We start from the raw sequence: 16,841 nt of genomic DNA on the forward strand, positions 1-16,841 counted from the left end.
ATGTATGGTAGAAGGAGCACTGGCTCTAGATTCACAGGAAGGACATATTACTGGGGGTTCAAATCATGCCTTAGATGCACATACCTCAGACAGGTCACAACCTCCCTGCTGCTCAATTTCTTCTATTCAAAAATGTGAGAGTTACAGCCTGAGGATCCTTCCAGCTTTGGATTTAGGATCTGGTAAAACTGAAGTAGATAGACTAGACAGCTGGGACTTTTCCCTGGGAATTAGAAATGTAAGAGCTGGGCGTTTGTTTACATGTAAATATGACTTGCTGAGGAAGGAAAAAGAATTGGAGAAGGAAAGCAGCAGAGCCCAGTAAGGAACAAAAAAATGGGCATTTGGGGCACTTTTCAGGAAGTATAAGAAGTGTGAATCCATGAATGTCCTGCCCAACAAAGGCTATCTAGACATCTTAGACTTGGTTTTTATCAGGACCACCTAGACCCCTATTACACTTCTGTAATTCCCAGTGATGCTTATTTGGTCCTTGGGCCTACCTCTTGTACAATTTTTTTTTTTAAACCCTTGTACTTCGGTGTATTGTCTCATAGGTGGAAGATTGGTAAGGGTGGGCAATGGGGGTCAAGTGACTTGCCCAGGGTCACACAGCTGGGAAGTGGCTGAGGCCGGGTTTGAACCTAGGACCTCCTGTCTCTAGGCCTGACTCTCACTCCACTGAGCTACCCAGCTGCCCCCTCTTGTACAATTTTAAACTTAGCAATTCATGTTGTGAATGGAGCATCTTCTCCTTAATGCCTTGAGGTGCTAAATGCTCCACTATCACTGCCATCCAAGTCCCCTCTACTTTTGCCCTTGGCTGTGCTGGCTATTCTCATACTCCACAATGTTAATTCAAAAGATCTTTGTAAGAGAGGCAAGAGGGAAAGACAGGTTTAAAGCGAATTCATCAATCCAACTCAGTGACAGGAATCTAGAGCTGTCACATCCAATAATGGTAACTGAGTCACCACGAAGTTTTATCTCAAAGAGTCAAGTCCTGGTCCTTCTACTTTCCATCTGCCCTGTTGCCCCTCAGTCAAAAATCCCTTTCTCTGCCAGCTTTCTAAGCCTCGACTTTTCCCCATAAGGGATGTATGTGTACTGGAGTTTCTGAAAGCAGACCCTGCAATGGACCAATAGGCTAGAAAGTCATAAAAGGGATAAGTGGGGCCAGAATGAGGGAGCTACCCCCTTACTAAATTAAGGGCCCAGGCATAGGGGAAGCAGATGAAGTTATTTGCTGCTACAAGTTGGTGAGACTGGCTTGGGAGGAATGAATTCCACCTCTCCAGGGACTTGAGGACTGACTGTTGATTCCCACATTCTCTGGCCAGGAGCACTGGTAGTAGGAGGGTCAAGGCCAGATGGCCCCAAGGCTCCAGCGTAGAGGCGAGATCTCATTGGCCATTTCTGTAAGACATGGGGATAAGAAATCAGTTCTGCCCATAACACATTGCAGAAACCCCAAATCATCTTGCAAGCCCAGAACTCTTATAACTTAAATTCAGTTTTCCTTTAGCATCTCTACCTCACAAACTTCCTACACCCCATGAAACTAATTTGTATGCAATTTATATTTTTATTTGTCTTCATTTCCGCAGTAACTGGCACACAATTGATATTTAATAAGTACACATTGAATGGACAAATTAAAACTGATGAGAGGCTCAACCTGAAATTCCAAAAGTTGATAAAGACTTTCCCACACTATTTGCAAGGAGTACTGAGCCTGGCAATGTTGGCAACAGTGGCTGGAGGCTATAGGGAGTTCCCAAAGCCAGAAACTACATGGGGAAAGCTAGGTGGCTTAATGGCTAGAGTGCCAAGCGTAGAGATGGGAGGTCCTGGGTTCAAATCTAACCTCAGATGCTTCCTAGCTGTGTGACCTTGGGCAAGTCACTTAACCTTCATTGCCTAGCCCTTACCACTCTTCTGCCTTGGAACCAATACACAGTATTGATTCCAAGATGGAAGGTAAGCGTTTTAAAAAAAAGTCTTACATCCAAATTGAGGCCATGAAATCAGTACCAGCCTTCTGCCCTGACTTTGGTTAGCCAATGAAAGCGCTAGATCAACTTCACATCTATTGTTCATTACCAGCACTGCTCTAGTCCAACCCACACCTGAAAGAATCTCCACTCTGATATTGCCAAAGAAGTTATCGTCTAACCTCTGCCCAAGCCCTCCAGGGAAGTGGCACCTACCTACTCTGGAAGCAGTCCATTCTGCTGTTGGATGGCTCTAAGTATTGGGCAGTTTTTCCTGGAATCAAGCCTAAATTGTCCTCTTGGCAATTCTGAGGTCATCATTCCTGGTTCTGGCCTTTTAGAGGCACCATATTATAGTATGGTCATTTTCAAAGTGGCCCCTGGGACCCCTTGAGAATCCACAAGACCCTTTCAAGGAGTGTGCAAGATCAAAGCTATTCATAATGATAATAAAACATTTTAACTTCCAGAACAGTAAATATTGATAGATATAACCCACATAAGCAAAAGCTCTGTGGAGTCCTTTATAGTTGATTTGGATTTTTTTAAACCTTTACTTTCTGTTTTAGTAACAACTACAAAGAGGTTAAGTGACTTGTACAGGGTCACTCAGCTAGGATGTGTCTGAGGCCAGATTTGAACCCAGGTTCTCCTGACTCTGGACCTAGCAGCCCTGTCCCTTATAGTTTTTAAGAGTGAGTGAGTGATGAGACCAAAAAGTCTGAGAACTGTTGGCTATAGAGGAAAGAGCACTGGGCATCTAGGTGGCTCAATGGATAGAAAGCCAGGCTAGGAAATAGGAATTCCTGGGTTCAAATATGACCTCAGACACCTCCAACTGTGTGATCCTGAGCAAGAATTTAACTCTCATTGCCTAGCCCTTACCACTCTTCTTTTAAAAACAAAACAAAACAAAAACCCTTACCTTCCAACTTGGAACCAATACCTTGTATTGGCTCCAAGGCAGAAGAATGGTAAGGGTTAGGCAATGGGGGTTAAGTGACTTGCCCAGGGTCACACAGCTGGGAAGTGGCTGAGGCCAGATTTGAACCTAGTCTCTAGGCCTGGCTCTCAATCCACTAAGCTACCCAGCAGCTCCCCTTCTGCCTTGGAACTGATACTTATTATTGATTCTAAGACTGATACTTATTATTGATTCTAAGACAAAAGGCAGGAGTTGCTTTTGGTTTTGTTTTAGTTTTAAGAAAGAGCATTAGTCTCTATGTTAGAATACCTGGGTTTGAACCCCACCTCTTCCACTTAATTAGCTGTTTGATCTTGGCAAGCCACTACCTCTCCTAAAGCCAAGTTTCTTTTTATAATATCTGTAGTCTTCCCTCTACCTGGATGAAAGGGCTCTTCCCCAACCTCTTTAACAGTGTTCTCATTCTATTCTTTCTGTGACCCCCTGTATATTACCTGTGTGATGTCAGGATGCTCATTCAAAATTCTCACCCTCTTAGACTTAAGATTTCTTGCCTTTAAGCTAAATTTTCTGACTCGTACTTCCAGGTATTATGTTTTTGTGTATGATTGCTAGGGTTCTAAATAAGAAGCAATGAGTATAAGACATAAAGAGTGAGGCTTGGAGATAAAAGTCCTGCTTCTGACCCGTAACAGACTTTGTGACCCTGGACAATTCACTTTTTTTTTTTTTTTTTTTGTATTTTTTTTTTTATTTTAAACCCTTAACTTCTGTGTATTGACTTTATAGGTGGAAGATTGGTAAGGGTAGGCAATGGGGGTCAAGTGACTTGCCCAGGGTCACACAGCTGGGAAGTGTCTGAGGCCGGATTTGAACCTAGGACCTCCCGTCTCTAGGCCTGGCTCTCAATCCACTGAGCTACGACAATTCACTTTTAACCTTTCTCAGACCCAGTTTTCCTATCTGTAAATTGGGGTTAATATTAGTAGCCATCTCATAAAGTTGTTGCAAGATATATATATATATGTGTATAAAGTACTTTGAAATACTTAAAGTTAAATATAATATTGGTCATTTTCCTTTTTAAAGAGGAGGGGGAAACATAATTCATCATTCTGTAGCCAATCTGGTGACGGGCCTTACCAAAACTAGGCAGGGCCCTGGCACAACAGACATAGTGTCAGTGAAGGCTCTCCAGCTCAGAGGACTGATCACAGCTTACTCTCTACTAGGAACAATCTTTAAGAAGGAAAATAACAATGATAATGCCAAGCTGTCTCCCTAAATTAAATCAAGTGCCACATCCGCACCATGATAAAACTTCATTCAGAAGAGGGAGTGGAAGAATGGGAAAAGTTTTTAATAACTATATATTTTCTTGATATTATTTAAGAAAAAGAAATGATGAGAATAGTGTCCTGAAGAAGGCTGCGGTTAAGTTTCCAGGCTGACACAGTTAACCCTCATCACAATGTTGTTTTCCAGGGATAAGGCCCTCCCCCTCCCATACACTTGCCACCTCTATTCTAAAGAGAGAGAGTGCCCTGCTGAATACTTAGGGACACACTGGGCAGACAGCTGGGTCCCCAAACCTGTTTTCCATCAAAGGGAGGGCTACACAATAGAGCTAGGGAACAATGATTGGGAGACAGCGCTAGGCATCTTCCTGGCTATTCCTCTCTAGAAGATGGCCAGGGTCAGCTTCAGAATCACAGTGGCTCTGAGCTGGAAGAGACGTCACAGGCCACCTAGCCCAAGCCTTTCATTTTCCAGAAAAAGGAACCGAAGTCCAGATCGGGCGCATGATCACCTGGTTAGGAAAGTAATACTGCTGGGCTTCCAACGCCAGCCTTCTGGCTCTGAGGAACTCTTCACTGTACCATGCTCTCTTTCCAACAAACTCCCCCCCAACCCTACACACACACCCTGAACTCTACCCAGTTCTACCTTCTCTCACCCCCTCCCCATTGCCCACAAGAGAACTGCCATCTGCCAGCTGATTCACAGTATTTTCTATGCAAAGAAGAATCCAAAGCCCAACATCCCAAGGGAAAAGCCTATGTTGCCAGCATCTTCCATCCCCATCCCAAAGAGAAGTATCTTGTGGAGTTACCTTGAGAGGGTGCAAGTAGCGGAGTCCACGCAGGAAGGGCGGCCAGGCTACCCCAGGCAGCTCCTGGCCTAGAGTTTGGGTAAGATGGGCTATGTAGCTAGTGGCCAGGACCAGTACATCTAGTTTGGAGAGCTTGGTGTCAGGGGGCACTGCGGGTAATGCCGCCTGCAGGGCCAGAAAGGCTTGACGCAGGGTCCTTACTCGACTCCGTTCCCGGGCAGCATTCTCTGGGCTCGATTCACCCTGTATAGTAGCCCAGGAGAGAGAATTAATACCAGTGTCCTTCCTCTCAAATATGCTACTTGGCTCCTTTATCTTACTATTTTAACCCATCTCCTCGTCAGCTCCTAATTGATCCTGACCTCCATGCTGAACCCCAGATTTAAGTATCAGAATCATAAGCTCAGTGCGCTTAATGCCAAGCTGTGGGAAGGTAAGTAACAATAACAATAATAACTCACATTCCTATAGTGCTTTGCATTTTTCAAAGTACCTTCTTTATACCCTCCTGGGGTAGGGAATGCAAGAACCATGAGCACCATTTTATAGATGAGAAAATAAAATCTCAGAGATGTAAAGCAATTTGCTTGTGGTCACTTAGCAAATAAGTGGCAGACCTGGGACTTACGTGTAGGTCTTGTCCTTGGATTCTACGGCCAACATTTTTTAAAAATTTAACTTTCCAGAGTAGGTGCTCGCCATCCCAAGACCTAGACCTTAAACTCAAAGAGATCCAATGACACCAGTTCTAGGAGAGGATCAGCTCCAGCCCTCAAACATGGCGCTTCACCTTTGATAGAGCTGCCACCATCCTGACATACTCTCTACATGGAGACTCTCCATTCTACTCCCACCCCCCTTATCTCAATCAGTTCCATCTTCCCTTGGCCCTGGTGGGTCAGACCTTTGTAGAGGTTCTTTAGGGATGTCCTTTCTCTTACCCTGCCAACAGCCAAGCTCCTGGCTCTGGGACTATGGATGGCGGGGCCAGGTCTGCTCCATCTCTGGCTGCCCCAGCTAGTCTCTCCCCATAGTCCCTGTTTCGCCTTCATCAGGCGGCTCCTCTTCCTGTCAGTGCCCAGTGCCAGCCCAGATCCGCTGCTGTGGCCCCCCAGTGCAGGCATCTCTGGAGAAGTCCTGGCTTCTCTCTGTGTCATGTCACCCTGCTGAGATGGGGTGCTGCCCACAGGACAGGGAAGCAGCTCCTGTGTGGGCCCCTGGGCTGTGGCTGGCCGGAGTTAGATGGTCAGCTGGCCAGGAGTGTCTTTATCTGTGGGAGCTGGCGCCAACTCGGCCCTGCTCCACTCCTTGCTCTGGGAAAACCGCCCACCCAGCCCATCCCCCTCAAAAACCTCCTGCTTGCCTTGCACCCCAGCCTGGGCAGGGGGAGGACATTGTGGGCTGGGGTTGGGGGGAGGGAGGAAAGGGAGGGAAGAGGGTGATGTCTACTGGGAGTGGCCAGGCACTGGGAGGGAACCCATGCTGAGGAAGGCTGGAGGGTAGATGGAAACTGAAATCTATTCCCCTTAGTCAGGCCCCACTCTGAAAGAATTCTTGTGGTGGCCTTGGGAACTCAGTTTTGGGACACCAGTCCAGCCTGCTGGAGTTCAAGTAGAGACTACTAAGACCCAACTCCTCCCAAACAACAACAAAATCCATCTAGTCCCTGTCAAATGGCTACTGAGAAAGTTCATCTATCTCCCTTTCAGTAAGAGCTTTTCTTCTCCCTAATCTCCAAGACTCAACAAGCACTTACTAAGTTATTATGTGCAGAGCTCTGAGCTAAGTAGCTATAGAGAGAAAAGTGAAACTACTCTTCCCTTCAAGGAACTTCCCTGGCCAGAGGGGAGAGGGAGAAGTGACAGTTGGACAGATAAGTACAAGTTTGGGAATCAAGGGGACCAAGATGAAATCTAGACAAAGTACACAGAGAATATTTTGGGAGAGAAGAGTTGGATCTCAGAAGGCTACATGGAAGAGGTGGTTCCTAAGGTGAACTTTGAAAGGAAATAAGTCTTCTGGAAGGGTCGACTGGAAAGAAAATTCATTCCAGATATGGGGAAGGGTGGTGGTGGATGCATTGCAGGTAAATGTCTGAATGTAGGCAATGAATTCAGGTAACAGCTAATAGTCTAGTATGGCTATAATGTTGAATATAGAAAAGGGAGGGATGGGAAATGAGGATTGATAGATTGAAGAGAGATTATGGAGGTCCTTAAATGTTTAGGTAAGAAATTTCTATTTTAATTCTAGAAGCTACCAAAAACCTGTACGAGGTTTTTGTGTAGATGAGTTGAGTGGCATAGCTACTCCCAAACCTTGGAAAGGGTGAAGGATGGATTGAAAAGGGAAGAGTCTAGAAAGACTGGATTTATGGAAAACAATCAGAAGGTTCTTGCAATAATCTTGGTAAGTGGTAATAACAAGGTCCTGAACTAGAGTGATGGCAATGGAAGTAGAAATGGGAGTAGAAACAAAAGATATTGTGAATAAAGAATCTACAAGACTAGATAAATGATTAAATATGGGCGTTGAAGTGAATCTTGGGTTTTAAACCAAGGTCTCTGGGAGGATAGTCGTGCCCTCCACAGAAATGAAGAATTTTAGAGAAGGAAGGGGCAGGTTTGGGAGTATAATGATGAGTTCCATTTTGGATATGTTGAATTTGAGGTACCAGCAGGCAGTTCTATCACCAGTTAGAAAAGAGATTAGGATTGGAAATATAGATTAGGAGTTACCTACACAGTGGTGAAAATGGAAGTTATAGAAGTTATGGAACTCACCAAGGGAATGTAGAGAGAAGAGAAAAAGGACCAGGATGGAATTTTTTTTTTTTAACCCTTACCTTCCATCTTGGAGTCAATACTGTGTATTAGCTCCAAGGCAGAAGAGTGGTAAGGGTAGGCAAAGGGGGTCAAGTGACTTGCCCAGGGTCACACAGCTGGGAAGTGTCTGAGGCCAAATTTGAACCTAGAACGTCCCGTCTCTAGGCCTGGTTCTCAATCCACTGAGCTACCCAGCTGTCCCCCAGGATGGAACTTTGAGAGACACCCACACTCAGGGACTGAAAGATAGATGGTGAACCAGGAAAGCAGACTGAGAAACAGTCTGATAGGCAGGAAAACTAGGAGAAAGAGAGTATCCAGGTTGAAGGGTTAATAGTATCAAAAGTGTAGATGTCAAAGAGGTAGAAGACTGAGAAAAGGCCATTGGATTGGGCAGTTAAGATCATCTATGGCCTTGGGAGGCAGTTTTAGTAGAAACTGATTAGAAACCAGATTTTCAGGGATTGAGAAGCAGATATGTGGTGAGGAAGTAGAAGCTGAGAGTGTAGCTAACTTTCTAGGAGTTGAACAGGAAGAGAAAGATATAGGAAAATGCCCTAAGGAGATAGAAAGGTCACATAAAGGTTTCCTAGCTTCTTGGGCACACAGCCACCTTCACCCAAACTAGAGCCCAGCAATGAGGATTAGGTTTAATATTATTGTACTTTGCAGTCCAAAGGTCCTTTCTCTCACAGTGCTTGATTCAAAAAAGAGACTAAGAAAATAATCCCTGGTATTTAAAGCTCTCTATAATCTTTCATTCCCCTAAAAGGTGCAAGAACCAACAAGAAGAAATTTCAGTCTAGACATGCTTCTCCCCAAGAGGGTGAAATAGTTCTAAGAAGGTTGGAAGGAAGTACTCAGCACTGTAAAGTAATGAGGAAAGGGATTATTGCATAAATTGTTCCTCTGAACAGAGGAATTAAAAACCTAAGAGAAAGGGCAGGTAGGTGGCTCTCTGAATAGAAGGCTAGACCTGGAGATAGGAAGTCCTCACTTTAAATCTGTTCTCAAACACTTCCTAGCTGTGTGACTCTGGGCAAGTCTCTTAACCCCAGTTGCCTAGCTCTTACTGCTCTTCTGCCTTGGAATCAATACACAGTATTAATTCTGTGTATTGAACACAGAACTATTAAGTAGTCAGAAAAACCAAGTCTTTAATCAGGAAAGTGATGGTGTTCGATATTTAGGTCTCCACACTGAGTCATATGCTCAAAACCACACAGAGCTGGAAAGCCCTGGCACTGTGGCACAGTATCCCTGGGAATATCACTCCCTGAGATGACAGCTCTGAGGAACAATGGAATTTAGGGAATTTATATACTACTTGGGAATTGGGGACAAGTGAGTATAGTTGATTGGCTTTATAAAGGCTACCAAGAAATGAGAAATTCAAGACAGGATTATCAGGGAGAGGCTGATGCTTTACAAAGGACACAAAAGGAAAAGGTCCAGCTACAGGGCTGGACTACTTGGAAAGGACTTTGATACTTTGGGAGAAACTACCAGGACAAAAGGGTACTTAACATCTGATTGAGTCTTCTAGCTCCACCTAACTGGAACCACCCAGTACTTCAAGGTCTATTGTTAGTCTGAAACTCTTAGTCTGGGATCTCCCTGGGAAAACTCTTAAGTGACAAGATCAAATTTGGGGTTTCTAGATTTCAAGTTGCTACAAACTTGGGGTTTCTAGATTTCAAGTTGCTACAAACTTGGGGTTTCTAAATTTCAAGTTAACAATTCTAAGACAGAAGATATGGATTTGAAGAGAAAACAAACAAACCCCCCAAAAATCCAAGATAGCAAAGAATTGGAAATTGAAGAGTTGTCCATCAATTGGGGAATGGTGTAACATGTTATGGTATAGGATAGTTAAAGAATATTATTTGTGTATAAGAAATGACAAGCAGGGTGATTTCAGAAAATTCTGGAAAGACTTATATAAACCGATGCAAAGTGAAGCAAGCAGAACCATTATTTTTGGATGAACAACTGTGAATGACCTAGATATTCTCAGCAATGCAGTGATTCAAGACAATGTCAGAAACTCATGATGAAAAATGCCATCTACCCTCAGAGAAGAAACTGATGGAGTCTGAATATAGCCTAAAACATACTACATTTCACTTTGTTCTTTTTCCTTCCTTTTGTTTTCATTTGAGATCTCTTCCACAAGAATGACTAATATGGAAAAATGTTTTACATGTTTACACATTTAAAATCTTTATCAGATTGCTTACTGAGGGGAAAGGGATTGCAGGGAGGAGAGAGGGCGGGAAGAGTATACGAAAGGAGGGTCAGAAAAAGGAGAGAATTTGAAGCTCAAAACTTAAAAAATTTTTAGAAAACAAATGTTTAAAAATTGTTTTTACATGTAATAGGAGAAAAATTAGATATTATTTTAAAAAAATCCTAAGAGACTGAAGTATCTGTGGCCCCACAGCAGATAGATATGGATCATCATGCTAGGCACTCCAGAGAAAAGATCTAGAGATATCAGAAGGACAGAAACATTTTGGATAAAGGTTACCCTTCAGATAAGATAAAGCAGTCTCTCTCTCTCTCTCTCTCTCTCTCTCTCTCTCTCTCTCTCTCTCTCTCTCTCTCTCCCTCCCACCTTGTTCCCTTCCTTCCCTCCTCTCTCTTTTTCATTCCCATCCTCTTCCTCCCTTCTGCCTCTCTTCCCTCAACCCACCCTAGGGACTATAGGCCAGAGCCTAGGAACTGCTTGGCCTAAATTACAACATGGACAATGAATTTAAAACATAAGTTTATAGGCCTCTTAAGTCTCAGGAGAAGGAATGGATATTGGAAAGATTTCTTTACTTTCTACCTCAGATTCTGACTACAGAGGCTACAAAAACATTTGGGCTTGCATGATTACAGACCCTGAAGTAGAGTTCACATTAAACACATTTGGTCACCAGCTATTTGAGTTTCCTGGTCAAGAATAGTTTTCTTTACCTTTCTTGGCAAAAAGAAAAGTTGTGAGTTTTCTGTTGCTGCTTAGAATTGTTGATGTGGAATCTAGAGACTCCCAAACTTGTAGCCCAGTAAGATCTGATGACCCCCAGTTTAGTTAGCTTGAAGATGAAAGCCCCAAGTTTGACCTGTCACAAGAGAGTCTTTCCCTAAGGGAAAGTTCAATTTCAGAAGTCTCAGACTAACAATAGACCTTAAAATAGTTCAAGTGGGGATGGCTAATCCCAACAGGTGTTAAGCATCTCTTTTTGTCCCAGTAGTTTCTCCCCTCAGGTCAAAGTCCTTTACCAAGGTAGCCCAGCCCTCTGGTTGGATCTTTCCCTTTTGTGTCCATTGTAAAGCATCAGCCTCTCACAGTTACTTCCCTCTGGGACTCCTCATTTTCTTTGTTACCCTTGTGAAGCTAATCAACTATCCTTTCTCATCCTCAGTCCCTAGTTCCCCTAAAAAGGTATTTAAGTTTCCCAATTTTAATGGCTCTTTGGAGTTTTCCATCTAAGTGGTGGGACTCCCAGAGTTCACAAAATCTGGAGACACTGTGAGGGTTTGTGGCACACAGCTCTCTTTCTCAGCCAAGGTTGTTGACCTTCAACTAGAATTAAAACTCTCTCCAGAAGATAGGAAGGGAAAACCAGCTATCCACTCACCCAAGTTCCCTTCAAGAGGTAGGTCAAGATGATGACTCTTGAGCTGAATGTGACCCCTGAGGCCAACTTTCTTCCTTGAGTAGACCTTCCTCAAGCCGAGTTCCTTCTTGAAGTCCAACTCCTTCTTGAAGCTAACTTCTTTCTTGGAGTCGACTTCCCTAGCCCCAGAAATTCAAGGCCTTTTATAGTGGCTTCTTGTCCCATCCTCTTTTCACAAGGGCTGTTGGGGTCCGAATGGATTGCCACCCAAGGAGCACACGGAGACAATGCAATCCAAGCAAAGGGAAGTCTTTATTTCTAGTTCGAGCTAGGGGAGCTCAGCAAAGGAGTTCCAGTGATGTATATTCAGAGCAAAGATTATATACGTTTGGGATTCCAGGCTGGTGGTTAAGGGGGGTCAAGGGATGGCGGGTAAGGTGGCGGGTATTGACAGACTTAGGGGCGCCCTATAGTTCCTGAAGTGTAACTTCTATAGCCTTTGTAGTTAGAGAGCCTTTGTAGTTAGTGGTTTTGGCTGTTTTCCCCAAACATGTAGGGGGTTCCTAGCTGGTTTCGGCTATGGCTATTTTTCTCTTTGTCTCTTCATTTTGTAAGGGGCAGGGGACTTTGACCTATGAGCTACAATCTAGTTTCAGCTAGTTCTGGGCCAACCATAGCTTCCTAATTGCCCAGCACTGCCCAGGGGGCACTGTTTGTGGAAACCATTTCTCACCTTCAGAAGAGGTGAATACTCATCAAAAGAGTTCACAGATTCTTGGCTGACTGAGGTATGAATTTCCTGGCTGATTGAGTTGAAAGGATGGAGAGCTCCTCCACCTAGTGTTAAATTGGGTGTTCCAGCTTTCGTTGATTCAGTTCAAAAGTAGACAAAGGAGAGTTAATCCTGTCTTCACAATCTAGTGAGGTAATAAGTAAGGATACTTAAGTTATTGTTAACCAAGTGTCAATTCAAAATAGACAAAGGGAGTAAAAGATTCCCTTTTACAAGTGTAAACTCAGAATAGACAAAGAGAACAAAGAATTCCCTTTTCACAGTTGTATACAAGCAAATAAAAAATCTTTGATAAAAATTATCTGGAGAGCTGTATCTTAGTTTATAATATTTATTAAATAATAAAAAGCAGGCCAAAGAAAGAAAAAGCACCAGCTACATGTTGCTGGCCACTCTCTAAGTAGCCTGTGCAAGCCCCAAGCAGACCTCACACCTCCTCAGTCCTCTATTCCAAGAGAAGAAAGCTATTTCTTCTCCCTTCTGCAAATTTATCTTCTTATGAAGTCCCTTTCCTGTGTATCTTTGATGGGAGGACCCAGACCTCAGTCCAGAGAAGAGGCAGGTCTTTTGGACCTACCATACACTTTTACCATGCACTTTTCTCCACATGGCTCTGCCTGGCTCATTTAATTGCTTCACCACTCAAGAGGCTTGTTATAGATAAACAAAAAACTTGTTTCCACCTTGCTTCAGCAAGGGGGGAGAAGCAAGTTCCTAGCTTCAATCTTAAGATCAAACTTTTTTTTTCCTTTTAAAAACCAAAGGTTGTCTTAGGGTATCAAAAAGTACTTCATATCAATATTAATTTTCCACAATATATAGGGAAACTTCCTATACTTTCTAAAGCTAAAACATCAGTCCTTTTCATATGGAAGGTACTAGTCCTCTACCCTTTATATGCAGGCTTCTAGGCTTATATCTACTTTTTTTTTTTTTTTTAATTTTAAACCCTTAACTTCTGTGTATTGACTTATAGGTAGAAGATTGGTGAGGGTAGGCAATGGGGGTCAAGTGACTTGCCCAGAGTCACACAGCTGGGAAGTGTCTGAGGCCGGATTTGAACCCAGGACCTCCTGTCTCTAGGCCTGGCTCTCAATCCACTGAGCTACCCAGCTGCCCCCTTATATCTACTTTTAGTTCTACCAAAGAAAAGTCAAACAAAGAAGGGATTTAACAAAGAGAGAAGGAAGAGCTCTTCAATTCTTATGAAATACCGACTTGGCTAGGCTTGTCTTTTATTTAGCATTCCTCCTATTTTTTCCTCCTGGAAGGCACTAAAAGAGAAAAAAAAAAAGTTTCTGTGATTTGTCCAGCCCCAGGAGAATTATCATAAATAGTTTCATTACTTATAGTTTTGTGATGGCATGATTTTCAAAAAGAATGAAATTTTTTTATGGCAACCATACTAGATATGTCCAAAACATTTGGATAAATATCAAACTTGCAGAATGCTGGGTAACAGTCTTCTGATGCTAAGATCTGGGACACTCAACCATCCCTTGCATTTGGAGGTCAGACAATCAGTGTATCAGCTAGACATAGCTGCTTGGATAGTCAGGATACCCGGGAGAACCTTGGAATCTAGCAGAGACAACCATGATGGCTCTGAACCTTGAAACTTTCTATCAGACACCAAAGGTCACCTGGAGGCAAATTAGGAAACAGCAGCTGGTATTACATGCGTGAGACTAGGGAGCTCTACTTACTGTGTGGAGGGACTATTATTTCCCCACTCAAGAACCAGGATTGTTTCCTTTCTGCCTTTGTCTCCTCAGTGCTGTCTATCTGGAAAAATATAGAACCCACTAAAGCAGTTATAAAAGAACACATCTTTAATTAGGAAAAGAGAGGCAATGCTTTTATGACCAAGGCAGAGTATTACACACACACACACACACACACACACCACCACCACCACACAGAGCCAAGCTCTGAGACTCTGGGAACAAAGTCTCTAGGGAAAACACCAAAACAAGGGGAATTTCCATCCAACTAAAGAACTTGGGGTTCTATTTATACCTTAGGGCAATGATGGCAAACATTTTAGAGACAGAGTGCCTGCCCCCCTCCTTTCCCTCCTCCAGACAGGGCAGGGAGGAAGCACTCCCATTGGCTGCTGGGCAGAGGGGCAGGGGAAGGGAGGAATGTCCTCAGGTACGTGGAGAGGGGGAAGGGAACAGCTCCACCTGAGTCCCTCTGGCTTTCTAGTAATGAACTCTGACTACAGGTGTGCCCACAGAGAGGGCTCTACTGCCCTTTTTGGCATGCATGTCATAGGTTCCCTATCACAGCTTTAGGAAATATAACCAAAAAGAAACAATTGGTTAAATTGGGGTTTGGGAAAGAGGTTGTAGCCTGAGGCATAAATACAATAAAAGAAACTAAGAAAACAAATACACACAAAATTCTTAAGATTTGACTATCTTTACCACTCCTATCCAGGGTGTTCAATAGTCCCAGACTATTGTTTAGTCAGGGACAAGGGTCAGTCTGGGAATTTTCTTAAAGGTGACTTCCCATGGGATAAAGATAAATTTGGGGTTTCATAAACAGGGATGTCAACACCTAAACACAAACTCAGACCTCCTTTATCCTTATTCTGTACAATTCAACAAGTATTTATTAAGTACCTACTATATGTCTACTATGTATCTAAGCATTGTGCATAAATAAAAACCTTGTTTATGAAGCCCCAAATTTACCTTTGTCCCAAAGGGACTGTCTTCAAGAAACTCTCTGGCTAATCCTGGTCCCAGACTGAACTATAGGCAATCAAGTACCCACTGAATACTCTGGATAAGAATGGTGAATATAGTCAAGTCTTTTTGTCTTCTAAGTTGCTCTTATTGTATTTAGGCCTCTCCCTGGTATCCTAGTGTAGGACTACAACCTCTTTCCCTATCCCCTATAGTAACTAGTAAGTTGTCTCTCTTTGGTTATATCCCATAAGGTATAACATAATCTCAAGTTCTTTGGTTCAATGGTAATTCCCATTCTTGGCATTTTTCCCAGAGACATAGTTCCCAGAGTCTAAGAGTTCTGTGTGTGTGTGTGTGTGTGTGTGTGTGTGTGTGTGTGTGTGTGTGTGTGTGTGTGTGTTGACTCTGTGTGGTGGCCATAAGATCATTGTCTCCTTTGACCTGATTAAAGACAGGTTCTTTTGTAACTGCTTTCGTGGTTCTGTTTCTTCAGGTTGACATTGTTAAGGGCTAAATTTTGGGTAGAAGCTCAGAAATGTTAGGAGAGCACTTTGGTAAAATACAAAACATTTAGTTTATTTTGGGAAGAAGTTCAGATAGGAAATAGGAAGGAGGAAAGTGAGAATATTACTTTAATATCTTATAGCTAAACCTAAAATCCTAAACCTAACTAAAAATTTTCTTCTGCCTGAGCCTGGTTAGGCCTAACTTAACTACACTGTCTATTGTAAAAGGGAATTCTTGGTTATCTTTGAGTTCACACTTGTGAAAAGGGAATCCTTTGTTCTCTTTGCCTAGTTGGAGTTAACACTTTCGTTGGCAATAACTTTGAATCAACACAAGCTTGAACTAGGTGGGAGAAGCTTGAAAACCACTTAGTGAATTCATACACTACCTAGTGCTAGGTGAGAAACCAACAAGATGCTTGGAGAGTTCCACTCTTTTTCCTAACTCAAACAGTCAGAAACTTGTTCACACCCTCAGAAAGTGTGAACCTTTTTGATGAGCATGCACACCTCCAGAAGGTACAAACTAGTTCCCACAAAGACCACCCTCTGGACAGTGCTAGACAATTTGGAAGCTGTGATTGGCCCCTGCGAAAAGGGGCAGGGACAGGAAACCACCATAAAAGCCATGAAGGCAGTCTGGTGGAAGATAAAGCTGGTGAAAAGCTGGTGAAGGCTTCTGGAGAATGAAGTCTTCTGGCTGAGTCTTCTAGCTTTCCCGGTTCATGGAGGAGTGCTGGCTGGGATGCTGAGACTTTGGTGAGACTGTTCTCAATATCTTCTTTGGAATTCCACGTAGTGAATTTAAAGACTGAATCTTCCTGAACTTTTCTTAAGGAACTTCCTTTTAATAGAGACTCTGTGAGTGAAGCTTTGCTTCATTCACCTCCGGGCCTCTGGCCCTCTGACTCTTGGCTGAGGGTTAATTAGATCTACCTAGGGGATCATAGCAATTTATCTACTGTGTTAGATTCTTATTTCTTCAACCTCTTCTCAATTGAAAATACATTTCCATAAAAGTCAATTTTGACTTGAGGTTATTCCTTAATTGGAGAAATTTCCCCTAGCAACCACGTTTTAATATATTTGACCAAAAAACCCTTTTCCCCCTTACACTATCTAAAATTTATATTTACTACCTATCTATCTAAGCCAATCAATAAACATTAATCTCCTACAACTTCTTAAATCCAGTTTCCTATATTCCAACTGTCAGTAGGTTGAAACTGCCAGTGTTAAAATCATTATCTGGGACAAGATGGACGCCACTTTGAATGAAAGGACCAGCAGTTGAGAACCTTGGAATGTCCCTGGGTGCCATGAGCCAAGGGCAAAAAGCAGTTGGCCCCAGCCCTATAAATAACCCCAAGTGGCAAGA

General features: G+C 43.0%; 1 protein-coding gene across 1 annotated transcript; it reads right to left on the reverse strand.

The window, feature by feature from the left end:
- Nucleotides 1–707: 707 nt before the first annotated feature.
- Nucleotides 708–6,189, reverse strand: TCF23 (transcription factor 23). Its single transcript, XM_044661004.1, has 3 exons — nt 5,974–6,189; nt 5,033–5,275; nt 708–1,416 (listed from the first exon to the last, which is right to left on the reverse strand). The coding sequence occupies exons 1-3, from the start codon at nt 6,187–6,189 to the stop codon at nt 1,240–1,242; spliced, it is 636 nt and encodes a 211-aa protein (XP_044516939.1). The 3' UTR covers nt 708–1,239.
- Nucleotides 6,190–16,841: the final 10,652 nt, after the last annotated feature.

The sequence above is a fragment of the Gracilinanus agilis genome, chromosome 2, assembly GCF_016433145.1.
Source record: "Gracilinanus agilis isolate LMUSP501 chromosome 2, AgileGrace, whole genome shotgun sequence".
NCBI lineage: Eukaryota > Metazoa > Chordata > Mammalia > Didelphimorphia > Didelphidae > Gracilinanus > Gracilinanus agilis.